This window comes from Propithecus coquereli, unplaced genomic scaffold, assembly GCF_000956105.1.
Source record: "Propithecus coquereli isolate 6110/MARCELLA unplaced genomic scaffold, Pcoq_1.0 Scaffold349, whole genome shotgun sequence".
NCBI lineage: Eukaryota > Metazoa > Chordata > Mammalia > Primates > Indriidae > Propithecus > Propithecus coquereli.
The window spans coordinates 679,568-695,151 of record NW_012149163.1 but is presented as its reverse complement, the minus strand read 5'-3'; the positions used below and the strand labels follow the sequence as shown (position 1 = coordinate 695,151).

The following is a 15,584-nucleotide window of genomic DNA, read 5'->3' as shown; positions in this document are numbered from 1 at the left end:
TAGTGCAATTGCTATGCTAACAGACATTTTAACTACCAAATCTCTTTAAGACTAAAGCTCTAGCATGTGAATGTTTCCAATATCCTCCCCTCCCACTAGGAACCGGTCTCCATTAAGAATAAATTAGTCTGGGCCGGGCATGGTGGCTCACGCCTGTAATCCTAGCACTCTTGAGGCCAGGATTACTTCAGGCCAGCCTGAGCAAGACGGAGACCCTGTCTCTACAAGAAATAGAAAAATTAGCTGGGTGTGGTGGCACGTGCCTGTAGTCCCAGCTACTCGGGAGGCTGAGGCAGGAAAATCACAAGCTCAGCAGTTTGAGGTTGCTGTGAGCTATGATCACCCCACTGCACTCTAGCCCAGGCAACAGAGCAACAGACTGTCTCCAAAAAAAAAAGAATAAGTCCAAGTCAGTCCTGAGTCAAGGACTGGAGATGGGGGTTGAGGAGGAATAAGTAAGTGATAAGTAAAATTATCTGTTACTGAACTCTTTTTGTAGTCTCTTTTTATTACACATTTTATTCAAAAGAGTAAGTGAAAATGCTTTCTTTCTAGAAATCACATTTGTTTTAAACAATAGAAAGTGGCATTATAAGAACTTATTAGGGATGTATCCTGTAATACTTTTACATGTAAAGTGTTTACCATTTGATAAACAAGGGGAAACTGCCTATGTGACCATAAACAATGGTTTGAAGAATCTGAGTTCTCATTTCTAATGTTAGAATTGTACCAAATTAGTCATGTCATAAATAAATCAAAATCACTTAATCGCTTTTTATAATTGTAGTAAATATATATATATATGAAACTATATATATATGAAACGAAGTTTAACATTTTAGCCATTTTTAAGTGTACAGTTAAGTGGCATTAAGTACATTCGCATTGTTGTGCAACCATCATTGTCTCCAGAACTTCTTCATTGTCCCCACTGAAACTATGTACCTGTTAAACAACTCCCCAACTCCCTCCCCCACAACCCTGGTAACCACCATTCTACTTCTGTCTCTAAGAAATTGGTTACTCTGGGCACCTTATATAAATGGAAACACACATTATCTGTCCTTTTCTGTCCTTATGTCACTCAACAAAATATCTTCAAGGTACATCCATTTTGTAGCATGTTATCAGAATTTCATTTCTTTTTATGGCTGAATAATATTGCATTGTATGTACACATTACATTTTGTTTATCCAGTCATCCATTAATAGACATTTGGGTTGTTTCTACTTTTTGATTATTGTGAATAATGCTGCTGTGAACATGGGTGTACAAATATCTGCTGGAATCCTTGCTTTCATTTCTTTTGGGTACATACCTAGAGTGGAATTGCTGGAACATACGGTAACTGTTTAATTTTCTGAGACACTGCCATACTGTTTTCAAAGCCACGACACCACTTTACGTTCCCACCAACAATGCACAAGGGTTCCAATTTATCCATGTCTTGGCTAACACATTGTTTTCTGTTTCTTTAATACTAGCCATCCTAACGGGTGTTAGGTGGCATCTCGCTGTGTTTTTCATTTGCATTCCCTGATTACTAATTGTATTGAGCACATTTTCATGTGCTTACTGGCCACCTCTATAACTTTTTTGGAGAAATACCTGCTCAAGTTCTTTGCCAAATTTTGAACTGGGTTGTTTGTTTATTTGCTGTTGAGTTGAAGGAGCCCTCTATTTATTCTGGGTATTAATCACTTATCAGAAATGATTTGCATATAATGTCTTCCATTCCTCGAGTTGTCTTTCCACTGTTTTGACAGTATCCTTCGGTGTATAGAAGTTTTTAATTTTTTTTTTCTTTTCTTTTTTTGAGACAGAGTCTTGCTCTGTTGCCCGGGCTAGAGTGCCATGGCGTCATCCTAGCTCACAGCAACCTCAAACTCCTGGGCTCAGGCGATCCTCCTGCCTCAGCCTCCCGAGTAGCTGGGACTACAGACATGCGCCACCATGTCCGGCTAATTTTTTCTATATATTCTTAGTTGTCCAGCTAATTTCTTTCTATTTTTAGTAGAGACGGGGTCTCGCTCTTGCTCAGGATGGTCTCGAACTCTTGACCTTGAGTGATCCTCCTGCCTCAGCCTCCCAGAGTGCTGGGAGAAGTTTTTAATTTTGATGAAGCCCAATGTGTCTGTTTCTCCTTCTGCTGCCTGTGCCTTTGGTGTCACATCTATGAAACCACTGCCAAATCCAATGTCATGAAACTTTTTCCCTATGTTTTCTTCTAAGAGTTTTATAGTTTTAGCTCTTATATTTTGCTCTTTGATCCATTTTGAGTTGATTTTTGTTTTTGTTTATAGTGTTAGGTTAAGGGTCTGACTTCATTCTTATGTGTGTATATCCAATTTTTCTAGCATTGTTTGTTGAAAAGACTGCCCTTTGCCCACTGAATGGTCTTGGCACCCTGTCAAAAAAAATTGGCCATATATGCAAGTGCTTATTTCTGGGCTCTCTAGTCTATTCCATTGGTCTGCATGTCAATCTATGCACTATCACTGTTTGCACTACTGCGGCTTTGTAGTAAACTTTGAAATCACGAAGTATGAGTCCTCTGACCTTGTTCTACTTAATTATTTTTACAGCATATTTCCCTCTTAAATTTCCTAATAGATATATACCAAACTGGATTATATCTAACCTTTTTTGGTAGAATTCTACTGGATTCTAGAGTTAAGAAAGGAGCCGTAAGAATGTTTTAATACTGAGATACATGGTCCTTCCTATCAATAGTTTAAATCTGGGATTACATACTTGAATTCTTAAAAGGGCCATGCAGGTTACCTAAGTGACTGGAGTGACAGAGGTTTAGAAAAAGGAATGACTGGGAATGTGGGCAGCCAGAAGTATATGCCCAATCCATGTTCAAAAATGAAAACACATTCTGAAGGCCAAATAAAACATTGCAGTTGTTACCCTGAGACTGCCAGTTGGTAAACTGTTCAAAAGTTTTCCTGCAGGGTCTAAATGTGATGAATAAAATATTTTATATAGAAAAAATATATCATATGTTCTCAACAGCTTCCATGGCTTAATTTGTGTATGTGACTGAGTGTGTGTATGTGTTAGGATATATGATTTGTGACATATGATGTCCATCCTACTTAGCCAAGGGGGTAGAAGGCAATGGTAAAGTGCAAGGACTCTGAAGTCAAGCTGCCTGGGTTTAAATTCCATTTTTTTCATATGCTATCTTTGTGACTTTCGGCAGGGTATTAACTCTCTAGTCCTCAGTTTTCCCTTCTGAAAAATGGAAATAGTAATAATACCTATATCTCATAATGTTATGAGGATCAAATGAGGTACTAGGATAAAATGCTTAACAGCACCTTGCATTTGGTAAGTCAATGTTTGGTAAAAAAAAAAAAAAAAAAAATTGTCAACTTTTTATCTAAAGGATTTTAGGAGGAGTATAATCAAATAAAAAAGGATAAAATAAATATCTGTGAGAATTAAAATAAAGGGGGAAAAAGGAGTAGAAAAATAGACAGTCAAGGGTGAGACGAGCATATCACATATACTTGATATCCAATTAACTCTTAGTTCTTCATAGCTAAAACAAAACCAAAGCAAACCAGAGAGCACACACACGGTTCCTAGAAGCACTACCATGCCATCTCCAACTGATTTTTCACTTGCCATGCTGTTACAGACTAAACACCACTTCCTGCTTTCCATGACTTTAACCAGCATCACGGCTACATAGAGAAGAAGCTAGCACATTTATTTTTCTGTACATTATTTTGAAAGGTGGTACTCTAAGGATAGTGGGATAAGAAATAACTGTGGGATAAGAAATAATCTCAAGTTTTAAAAAATGTTTCCAGAAGCTCCATATCTCCACTAAAAAATATAATCATCATGGTTGTAAGTTTTGATTGATACTTGCTCCAGTCCATTAAGGACCTTAAACCAATTTATCGAGCACAAAAAGTCTCAAACCTATCTGAAAAATAACTCAATGCACATACTTTGTATAACTCTTTAGATAAAACAAATAAATAAAAAATAACTCGATGCACATACTTTGTATAACTCTTTAGATAAAACAAATTCATCTCAATAATCTGCTAGATTTTATGGTAGGAGGAAATTTGACTACTCTTTTGATCTTGGGAAGCCTAATCACTGAATGGTACCAATAACTTTGGTGAAGCACTTATGGGGGGAGGAGGAGGACCAGATAAAAGTGATGAGAATTTGATGCCTGGGAACTGTTCCCACTGCACGTTCCTCTTCCTCCCTGTTCGTCTCTCCGTATCTGTCGCAGTGAGCAAGCTTACCGGTTTTACATTCCACACAGATGAACTTTCCCTCGGGGAGTGACGTCAAGCCCAGGCACTCCAGGTGAAAGTGTTTGCAGCACTCCCCCTCACAGGGAATCAGAGAGTCACCAGAGCTCTCACAGATCTGCAATATGGCAAAAAGCAACGGTTCTCAAACTTTAACAAACATGGGAATCACACGGAGGGCTTGTTTGAAACAGATTACTGGGTCCCGAGCCCAAAGGCTCTGATTCAGTAGGTCTGGGGTGGGGCCCAAGAATTTGCATTTCTAACAGTATCCTGATGATGCTGCTGTTCCTTGGCCTTCGCTTTGAGAACCACTGAACTAGACAATTACAGTATTTCCAGACCCAATATGGTAAAAAGTTTAAAAGTCATACTTGATCTTTTATGACTCCTTCTTTGAGATCTGCATACTTTCATGTTTCTTCACAAGGCAAAACAGTATTTTTCAAAAAGGGTAAAAATACATTTAAAAAGTTAATATGAACTCGAATTTAAGAAAAGCTTTGAAATTAGTCATCTGCCATTTACTTCCAATTAATTACAGTTTATTGCAATGAAGACTGGCACTTGCATGTAAGAGAAGAGCTAGAAAGAGCTTTCAGATCTTCAGCTATGAAGTCATATCACAATTTAGCAACGTAGTGCCCTCTTTAACAGGAGGTGCGTCTATTATTGGCAGAATTCGGTAACAATAGTTTCAAGCCATAGGATCGACTGTCGCCTGCCTACCTGACATACAGTGTCCTTCTTACTCATGCCAATGCCTCTTCTTGACAAACTCGAATCCATGGACTGCACATCAGAAACATCTGCATCTGCAGTAGCTGAAGGGCTATCTACTTGCTTTCCAAAGCCTACCTACACGGAAAACATAGCACATTTTTAAGAAAAAGAAAATAAAAATCTCCTCAAAATTAGATGCTATGAAAATCCTAGTAAGACTTTCTTAAATAAATCTTGACACAATTTCATTCGTCCTCTCTTTCTTTCTAAAAACCATGGAGACCGTATCTCTGCAGTTTGGGGACAAACTGTAGTTAAAATGAAAGATAAACTATACTTCTGTTATATAAAAGAACAACAAAATGAAAGCACTCTTCAATTACAAAATAACCAAAGTGATTTGGGTATCCTATGAGTATTTAAAAATTTTCCCTGATTTTTCCAAATACGTCAGGCAAAAGCATTATGCTACTTTGGTCTTGCAAAGCAAAAACAGCACAGTGTGCAGACCTTTGAACATATTTACCTGCAGATCACTGAGTCCTCTAGAATCGGAGTCAGATGTGTCTCTGTATGCTGAACTAGTCATTTCTACATCGGTTGAGGCGCGACTCCTTTTCTTTAGAGGTTTACAGGAATCTGAAATCTCGCTGGCACCTTAATACAACACACTGAAATTAATCCTAAAATAGTGCTTCAAGTTGTTTTAATTTTTTTTGTGGGAGAATATATTCTTTCCCCGAACTCATCTTTAGTGTGAAAAAAGCACAGCTCTCTTTGTAACACTGAAGTCATGAGTCAAAACTTCATGAGCTTCTGACCTTCCTGGTAGTGAGTGATTTAATTTACAACGGCTCTATCAAAACATTTAATTCAGTTCTCCTGCTCTAAAGCTATCTTCAGTCAACAGAGCCCAAGTTCCAACCTAAAAACCAATTCTATCAAAACTGCAGGACAGCTGATTGATTTGGAGCAATTCGAAGAACCATTCAATTTGGAGGGGGAAGACATAAAACCCAACACACTGTGTAGCTTACAAATATGGTCGCAGAGACATCTCCACCTTGTTTTTATTAGGGATGTGACAAATCTTTGATTTGTATTCGATTCGTACACGGATAGTGCCATTTTCCCCTGAATTTTGCAAATTCGGTTGATTATTGCCCCCCAAATAAATTTTGGATGTTCGTAATCGTTCATCTGAGACTTGGTGAAGTGGCATTTATTGTGACCATTAGCAAGTGCTGCAGCACAGCTACGTGTCATGCCATTCGGGAGGCGCGCTGCGGGGGCTGTGACGTGCAGCCAGGTCACGCAGAGCTGGATGGGAGGCCTCTGTGCGGAATTTGTGCGGGAAGGAATAAATATGGAAAAAAAAGGCAGAGAGTAGTGTGGAATTTTTTTTTTTTTTAAAACTGTGTGTAATACAAATCCAGCCAAAACAATAGTGCAAAAAGTTACAAAGCAACAATCTCTTGGGCTAATGCAGTATAGGCTATACAGAAACAGCCACGATGAAATGTGCAGATCAGGCACGGTGAATACCAAGGAACCAAGGAGACGGTTAATATTTCAACCCACAGTTTGTGTTTTGGATTTTTTCCCCCAAAATTTCCATACAACAGACAGACATCTAGATCAGCCCAGCAAGCTATGGTGGAAGTGTGCAGTCCAGAAGAGACCACGGAGAAACAAGTCTCCCGAGGCCAGGAAGATCCGAGACAGGCTGAGTGAGAGCAGCACTTGGTACACAGCCACGGTCTGTGCTGGAGGATGTGGGCCTCGTTAGACTGCTCAGATTACTGGAACCTCGTTATCACATCCCATTCTACAAGGTTTTCACTGAATGTTTCCTGACATCTATAAATGAGGGTGCCTGCCCATGTTAATGCTGATTTAAAAACACAAGTACACAAATCTATCTCCTTCATTGCTGGTGTATGGACCCAGAACACCACCACAAAGTATTTCCTTGGTCTAAAAGATCACTGGATTAACAAGGAGTTTAACAGAGGAACAGGAGTGCTGTACTGAGAGGCTTTCGAAGGGAAACACAGGTACCGCCATTTCCGATGAGTTTCTGAAAATGCTAGAAAAATGACAGACTGCCAAAGGCAGCTGTCATGCTGTTCTCCATGACAACGGCACTAATATTTAAAAAAAAAGCTTTTAATGATTGTAATGTATACAGTTGGGCTGTTTGGCAAAACCCTGCAGATGTGCATTAATGATGCTTTATTTAGAAACAAAAAACCAAAAACAGTCCATGTTGAAATTGATCAGTGTACGTTAAACGGTGGTTTTTAGGCTGGACCCACGATTTAAAAGCTGTACCCATCCAGCTCAGACCAAAAAAAAAAAAAAAAAAATCATTTGAACGTTAAAGCAATTGTTCAGAGTCTTGAAGAAGAAACCAGGCAGGAAAATGCCAATAATGACGACTGGCAAAATCCAAATCGAAAACAAAGAAACTGTTTATCAAGCAGCCGACAAAGAAATCTTGCATGGAGACTACAAGTCTGGAGTTTCTGGGATGAAATTGTACAGGAATCTCAGTCCACAGTTTCCTCAATCGCTGCGGAGACGGAGCTGTCACTGAATCTGACAGAGCCCTGCACTCCCCGGTCCGCCGACCCTGTGGAATGGTGGAAACACAACGCAATCAGGCCTCCTAATCTCGCAGCGATCGCGATGCCTTTTCTTGGAGCTCCGCCAAGCAGTGTTCCCTCCGAGAGGCTGTTCAGTTCTGCTGAGGATCTCCACGGAGACCATCGCTGCAGACTTCTCCCCGAGAATGCAGAGAGGCTGGTGTTTTATTTTTTTTTAAATAATGCAATTTGCCCAGAGTAAACTACAGGTATAAATACAGTTTGAGCTCACCAAAAACGCACGAATCATGCTATGGAGTTTGTACTGTAGTCAAATTGCACACAGAAAATACAGATATAAGTTTAAGGTTTCTTAAACTTTGTGCATATCTCAAATAGATTCACATAAGGTCATCTAATAGTGGCCATAAATATGCTATGAACCATTTTAATTTACAAAAAAAGATTTTACAGCACTGTAAAAATAAATGTGGCAAGATTTTTTCAATCAGGTTGTCTTGTCTGATTTGTCATAGTCCATGTTTGACAAACATTAATAGCTACTATTCGGTATTCAGTCGAATACCTAAAAAAGTGGATTCGTCACATCCCTAGTTTATAAGCCAGTGAAACCCCAGAATCTTATGGAGAAAAGTTGGAAACAGTATCAAGTCTACGTGGTGTTCTCCAATTTACCAAAACAAATAAGACTTTTCACTTTTCGTAAGAGACTTACTTTTCATAAGAGTAAGATCAACTCTTAAAAGTCACACACACATACACATACACACACACACACACACACACACACACACACACACCCCGGGGAATACTGCAATTTCACACTGAAGAGCAACAACAATGATTTACAGAGACAGACAAAAATACATGAAGTACAAATAAGTCATTCTTAAAAATTGGTTTTAATCAAGGAATTGCAAAGCAACATTATAATATTAACTCACCTTTCTGTAATCCAGTCTTCATTGTAGCCTGAGGAACTGTTTCAACCTGTTTGGACAGAAAGACACAGCATTAACAAGGAATTTTTTTCACTTTTAGTTATTAACAGAGAGAAAAAATACTTTCATAAATCTAAGTAATGATGAGTGATTAATGTATCTGAAATCTGAACTCAGTCCCATCTTCTGGGTACAGTTCTCTGTCTCAAGATCTTAGCTGCCTGTGCTGAATACCAAGTGACAACACACAGCCACATGCTCTCTAGCAAAGACTTTTCCCACCATTCCCTTGGTATATGAAGAGAACAAGAATACTTTCCTCAGTGTCTGGGAGGCAGGAGAGGGGTTGTTTCTGCAACCAGCCCCAGTGTTGCTATAAACCCCTCCCGCCCCAAAGACGTTAGGATAAATTTTTACTTACTATGATACTCAGGTTAATGTAACTCACGCCACTTTAAGACCCTTCCGCGCCTGCACTCACAGCTAAGTTGCTGGGAATCAGGACCCTCTCTGTAGAGAGTGCTACAGGGCTCCATACAGCTGCAAGCTCAATACTTTTGCTGCTAGTACAAACTTAAGAAAATAAGTTTGTGATATTGCAAAAGCACTTTCTTGAGTGTCTTATGAACAGTGTCTTGATCCTACATTAGGAGAGCGAGATCAGAAGTTATTCTGCCAATGTATATGTAAAACACGTGGTAATTTGAGGATTGAACCATTGGAATCAGAGAAAGGATGCTGTTTGGTGGAGTTCCTGTTTAAGCTATGAATTGAATTTCATGTTTTTTTAAGATGTGGTGAAATATGCATGTTGAAACACATTTTGTAAATATTTAAGGATTGTTCTAAGCTTTTTAAAAAAATTTTTTTATTTTTTTTACAACAGGTAAAAAAACATACAACAGAAACGCTTTTATAAGATACAATTAGTAATACAAATATAAAATCTTCTAAACAATCACTGGCATTATTCTACTACTAGCTATAACACAGTGGCATTAACAATTTGTCCCATTTTTTGTACTCATTCTGCTTATTAATTTTAAACTGATTGGTCACAGATTGAATTTGGGAACCAGATGGCAAAAATCACAACTTCATCTTGGTAATGAATACTGTAGATTTGCAAGAGCTTAGAAAGATTTTTTGGAATATAATTTCCTAAGTATGAAAGTTAATATGATAAATGAATGATAAATTAGTATATGACTTAAATTTTAGTTAAGTATTCTGGAAAATTTGTCTTATATGCTTGGCAATACCATAGAGCACCCACAAAGTTAGATTTTAAATTTGGAAGTTTAAAATTTGGAAGGAAATATTTTAATAGAAAAGTCCACATTCTTCCATATTAAATGATTTTAAAAATATAAAACTTACTGGAACTAATTCTATTTGGAATTTGTTTTAATAGCAGGTATCTAGGCTGCAAAAATGGATATTCTTTCACTTTAAAATAATTAAGAAAAGAATCTGATTGTGAGCTTAAAGGAGAATAGTTTCTAAAAATTTCTTTGAAAAAGGTAATTTAACATGTATACTACTACATTGATTACACTGGATTAATACACTTCAGTCAAAATGCACTCCCTACCTTTTTTGCTTAAATATTGTTCATCTGACAACCTGATACCAGGTGAGTGCCATTCCACTGGGAAAATAACATTCCAAAAAATCTGTGATATTAACAGAAAAACCAGATCATCTATGATTATCTGCTTCTTAAATATAAGAATATAAATTAATTTGATTGGTTTAAAAAATAAAAACAATACATACCAGCAGCTTAAACCAAAAATCAAAATTAAAAAAAAAGGAACTCAATAATGGTTCCAAATAAAAATCATAAAAACATAAAATCATTTTGCTCATAACAGAAATTTCAAAATAAATGTGAAGATTATTTAAGAGTCTTGCACCACTGGCTTCCCGTCTCCTGAAGCCTGACTGTTTTCTGTGAAAATGCTTGAAGCAGAATCACAGGGCTGGTTCTACCAGAATTGGGCACCGCAACCCTCCAGGACGGGAGCGTAAGATAGTCCAGAAAGGAAACCCAGTGTGGGGACAGCTTCTCTTTCTTTTAGGGTACCAAGAGAAGCCACAACATTTACAAATACAACGTTTTAACTCTCTACATGTAGGAAGCCAACCTGCTCCTTTTTGATCTTCTTCTTTGGCACAACCTCAGTGGATTTCTCTGATTCAGAACGAGTTCTGATTGATCTTCTCTGTTGCTTCTTTTCTACTGAGCCTAAGAGATGATTTAAACGAACAAACAAAAATTCATTTAAGGATACCTTGACATTTATGTAATTAAGATTTCACCAAATTCCTTGCTTTTCTTACCTACTTTTAGAATTTTAATAGTAAATCATTAGAAAGCTATTAAATACTTGGGAACACACAAATTCTTTAATAGATCAAATTGTAAAGGCTGACGAGCTGAGACACAGGATCTCAAATTATACAAATAAAGGGAGATAGGATTTTTTATAAAGTCAAACTAAAACAGGAGAGGCACAGTTTAGTTTTCAAGGCAGGTTAACATGCTTAGGTAAGTATAATTAAGGGGATGAAGGGACTGAAGGGATGGGTAAAAATGACTTCATTACCTAGCTGACATTAGGAATTACTGGTTCAAAATTCAATCGGTGTTAACACTTTACATTTTAACAAATAAGTTCGATTAATACTGTATGTAGCTCACGCCTGTAATTCTAGCACTCTAGGAGGCCAAGGCAGGAGGATCACTTAAGGTCAGGAGTTGGAGACCAGCCTGAGCAAGAGCAAGACCCTGTCTCTACTAAAAATAGAAAGAAATTAATTGGACAACTAAAAATATATAGAAAAAATTAGCCGGCATGGTGGCGCATGCCTGTAGTCCCAGCTACTCAGGAGACTGAGGCAGGAGGATCGCTTGAGCCCAGGAGTTTGAGGTTGCTGTGAGCTAGGCCGACGCCACGGCACTCTAGCTGGGGCAACACAGTGAGACTCTGTCTCAAAAAAAAATACTATATGTAAAATGGTTAATAGTGTTTGGTGCACTTATATAAGATGTGCTACTTTTATTAACAACCATAGTAGGAAAAGCGCAAAACTGCGACCAAAACTTAATCATTGATTTGACTATCAAAAGGACTTGTTAATACTTAAGAAATAATTAGTCATGGAAAACTAACTGAAACGAATAATCAAGCTTCTTCATGTTAAATGAATGGCAAAATAAGAAACTATTCAGATTTTTAAAGAGTACAATTCTTTAAAAGCAAATGGAAGAAAATGCACATGGACCCCATTTTTGGAAAGGATAAAAACTAAGACTGAAGACCACAACTTCAAAGAATACTAAGGGATGATTTCGTTCTGTGACCCTGAGAAGGAACGTCGCCTGCAGTGAGCTGTTCTCTGTGGTTTCAGCGCCTGAACCACCTAAACAGTCCTTCTTAAATAAGAACCGCCTCTCGCTTGCCACAGCAAAAAGCTATTCAGACCGCCTATAAAATCAGACAGAAGCTACTTCAATAAAGCCTTCCATGTAACCTTCCTATTTTCTGGTTTCCTTGCTCTTGGCTGTGTGTAAATGGCTTGCCTTACTTTAGTTCAAAGCCCAAAGAAAGAAGGGTCCCAATACTTTGCTTTAGGGAAAAAGTAGTTTGATAATAATATATTGTTTTGGAGCTCTGGCTAATCAATTTATAGCACAGAAGTCACGAATAGAGGTGCTGGTTCCTTCCTTTACTCAATCTCCTCCTCAGACTAATGAAAATGTTTACTAAGGCAACAGCTATTCTACCCTCCTAGGCCAACCTGAGGATCTCAGAGATCTATACTTTGGTATAATCATCAGTATTCAAGTACTATTAGGGAAGACAAAAATGAAAATGGAATTACTTAAAAATAAACAAAAAATCTTCACTTGTATTGAGGATGACAATGTAACTGTACCATGAAGCGCAGAGGAGATTTGATCCACTGTCTTACAGAGGATAAGGCAACATGACTTAAAATTACTCTGAAGGTTACTCAAAGAACATATGCATTTAAAACCACTAAAAAGTATTATGTTCATGTTCTAAGAAAGAAAAGTGAGCATTTCTAGGTTTGGAAAATAGCTTAGAAATCTAGTGTGAATGCAAATATAATTCTTCAAACCACAGAAATGTGGCCATGCCACATATTATGTATCCCCTGAATTTACTAAGAAAAGGCTCAAGAATTTTCCTTAAGCAGTTAACACCAGCTAAGATGATGATGCGATTGGTTTCTGAAGGGAGAACGAGTCTCCTTTCTGACTTTTCAACTACTTTTGAAGCTATTTTCACAAAAAGCAAAATGGTCAATTAAGAAGACAAAATATGCTTTTAACCAAAAGCTGATAACTAAACTTAAACCAAGGTCAAATCTTTAGAGCACCCACCCTGTATTAAGTTTCCAATCTTAATTTACAACCTAAATTATAAGTGCCTGCCTAAGGAAGAAACCAAGCTGCCCTTTTCCAGATATAAAGAATTATCTGGGAGGCCGAGGCAGGTGGATCGCTCAAGGTCAGCAGTTCGAGATCAGCCTGAGCAAGACCGAGACCCCGTCTCTACTAAAAATAGAAAGAAATTATCTGGACAACTAAAAATATATATATAGAAAAAATTAGCCAGGCATGGTGGCGCATGCCTGTAGTCCCAGCTACTCGGGAGGCTGAGGCAGGAGGATCGCTTGAGCCCAGAACTTTGAGGTTGTTGTGAGCTACGCTGACGTCACGGCACTCTGGCCAGGGCAATAGAGCCAGACTCTGTCTCAAAAAAAAAAAAAAAAAAAAAGAATTACAACCTTCCAGTTAAAAAAAGAAAGTAAAAATTCATAGCAGATCTTAAATCTTACCATGAAAAGACTACATGAAAATAAAATGTTCAGTAGTTAAGGGGAAGGAAAAAAAGAAGCTCCATTAAAAATAAAAGCATAATATTTGAGTTAAGATTAGTCTAATATTATATGAAGATTTTACTTTCTCTCTGGTGAAGAGACTGTAGATGTTTAAGTAAAGACCATCCTAGTCTGGGTATCCCACTTAAATTCAGACAAATTACTAACAATTTAGTGTGAACAGAGATAACAAAACTGATACACCTAGCTATGGAAAGCTGAGGCCAAAAGATTCTTTTACTATTCAACTAAGGGAACAATATTTTCAATTATGGCTAGTTAATGCAAAATCTTCTAAGTCCATTCCTTCCACTCTATAATTGCATCTTTTTGTGCAGTATTTTGAAATGACACAAATTGTGATGGTCCGGACTTTGCCGCTCCCTCTTTTCTTTATTCAGCTTCCTGCTGTTCCACATGCCCCATTCAACGTGTGCCCCAGCTCTGCTGCCACCACCCCTCCCTGTCCTACAGCACCCCCTCCATCATTCTTTGAGGAAAGCTAGCCCAAGTCCTTTTCTGAGTAGTGACTGTTTTTATTTTGTTTTAATAATTAAAATCTGACTTAAATTTTCCTTACAATAATATTTACCCTTTCATGCCACTTAATCACAGGTTTGCCTGAGTTACTATTGATTCCAGATTACTACTTCAGGTCTTTTTTTTTTTTTTTTTTAAGAGACGGGTCTCGCTCTGTTGCCCAGGCTGGAATGCAGTGGGGCAATCATAGCTCACAGCAGCCTCAAACTCCAGGGCTGAAGTGATCCTCCTGCCTCAGCCTCCTGAGTAGCTGGGACTATAGGTGTGTGCTCAGGTCTTAAGACTTTGATCCATCCAGAAAACTATTTGGTTACTATGATATTGTGATACAATAAAAAATATATATTTGGTCTCTGCCCCTGGATAGTAGCACAGAACACCTAAAACCCTTGTAATTTCCTGAGTGGTGTGTGTATCTTTTGTTCTAACATTTGGTCTTTGACTCTGGTTCCTGACATGGAATTCCTATTCCCTTGGAACTTCCTGGGTGATAGGAGTGTCTTTTGTTCTAACATTTGGTCTTTGATTCTGGTTCCTGACATGGAATTCCTATTCCCTTGGAACTTCCTGGGTGATAGGAGTGTCTTTTGTTCTAACGAGGCAACTCTTGGTGGGCTTCTGGATGTGGGCTGGTCACCAGAAAGACCAAGCCATGACTAGATGCTTTCAGCTCCACTCCCCTATCCCTCTGAGAAGGGGATAGGGGCTAGAGACTGAGTTAATAATTGGTCATGCCTACATGATAAAGCCTCCATGAAAATCCCTAAACTATAGGATCTGGAGAACTTCTGGATCACTGAACATGTGAGGTGCCTGGAGGGCAGTGTGCCCAGGCAGGGCACGGAAACTCTGCACCCTTTTCCTGTGCACCTCTTCCATCTGGCTGTTCATCTGTATCCTTTGTCATGCCCTTTATAATAAACCGGCTAATGCTAGCAAAGCTTTTCTTGAGTTCTGTGAATTGCTCTAGCAAATGACTGAACCCACGGAGGAGGTTGTGAGAACCCGCAATTTATAGCTGGTCAGTTGCAAGAGGCATCTCAAGTGGAGGCAGGCTTGTGGGACTGAGCTCTTACTCTGAGGGATCTGACTCAAACTCCAGGTGGGCAGTGTGAGAACTGAATTAATCACAGGACCCAGCTGGTGTTGGAGAATTGGTCAGTGTGGGGAAAAAACCCACACCTATGGGTTAAGAAGCATGTTCAGTGGTAACAGTGTAGTAGGACAGAAAACAGTTCATCTTTTTTTCTATTACAGTCACTTCTTACATGCCAAAAAAATTTTAAAAGAACAAAATGAAACAAACTCCTTTCTTTTAAGATTCCAAATGAACAAGCTTAGTTAATACTAACTTCTTTCTTGATGGCAATATGAAGCAGTATTACAGAAATACAACTGGCATAATACTGTTATATAAACCAAATCCACCAAACATTCAATTAAAACTCTAAAATCCTTAGTAAGTCAGTCTCTTAAAAAATTATTTTAAATATTGCAAAGGCACAAACTTACTGAATACAGGCACTTCTCTTTGAAGCAAGAATAACCTAGCTTGATT

The 15,584-nt window shown here is 38.2% G+C and overlaps 1 protein-coding gene across 1 annotated transcript in view; it reads right to left on the bottom strand.

Moving 5' to 3' along the window:
- WHSC1L1 (Wolf-Hirschhorn syndrome candidate 1-like 1) overlaps positions 1-15,584 on the bottom strand; it is a 135,354-nt gene that overhangs the window by 44,294 nt on the left and 75,476 nt on the right. Inside the window, exons 7-12 of the mRNA XM_012651087.1 lie at positions 11,182-11,185; positions 10,720-10,820; positions 8,573-8,618; positions 5,546-5,676; positions 5,026-5,154; positions 4,288-4,414 (exon numbers count right to left, since the gene is read on the bottom strand). Coding sequence (XP_012506541.1) covers positions 4,288-4,414; positions 5,026-5,154; positions 5,546-5,676; positions 8,573-8,618; positions 10,720-10,820; positions 11,182-11,185 — 538 coding nt within the window. The remainder of the gene's footprint in view (positions 1-4,287; positions 4,415-5,025; positions 5,155-5,545; positions 5,677-8,572; positions 8,619-10,719; positions 10,821-11,181; positions 11,186-15,584) is intronic.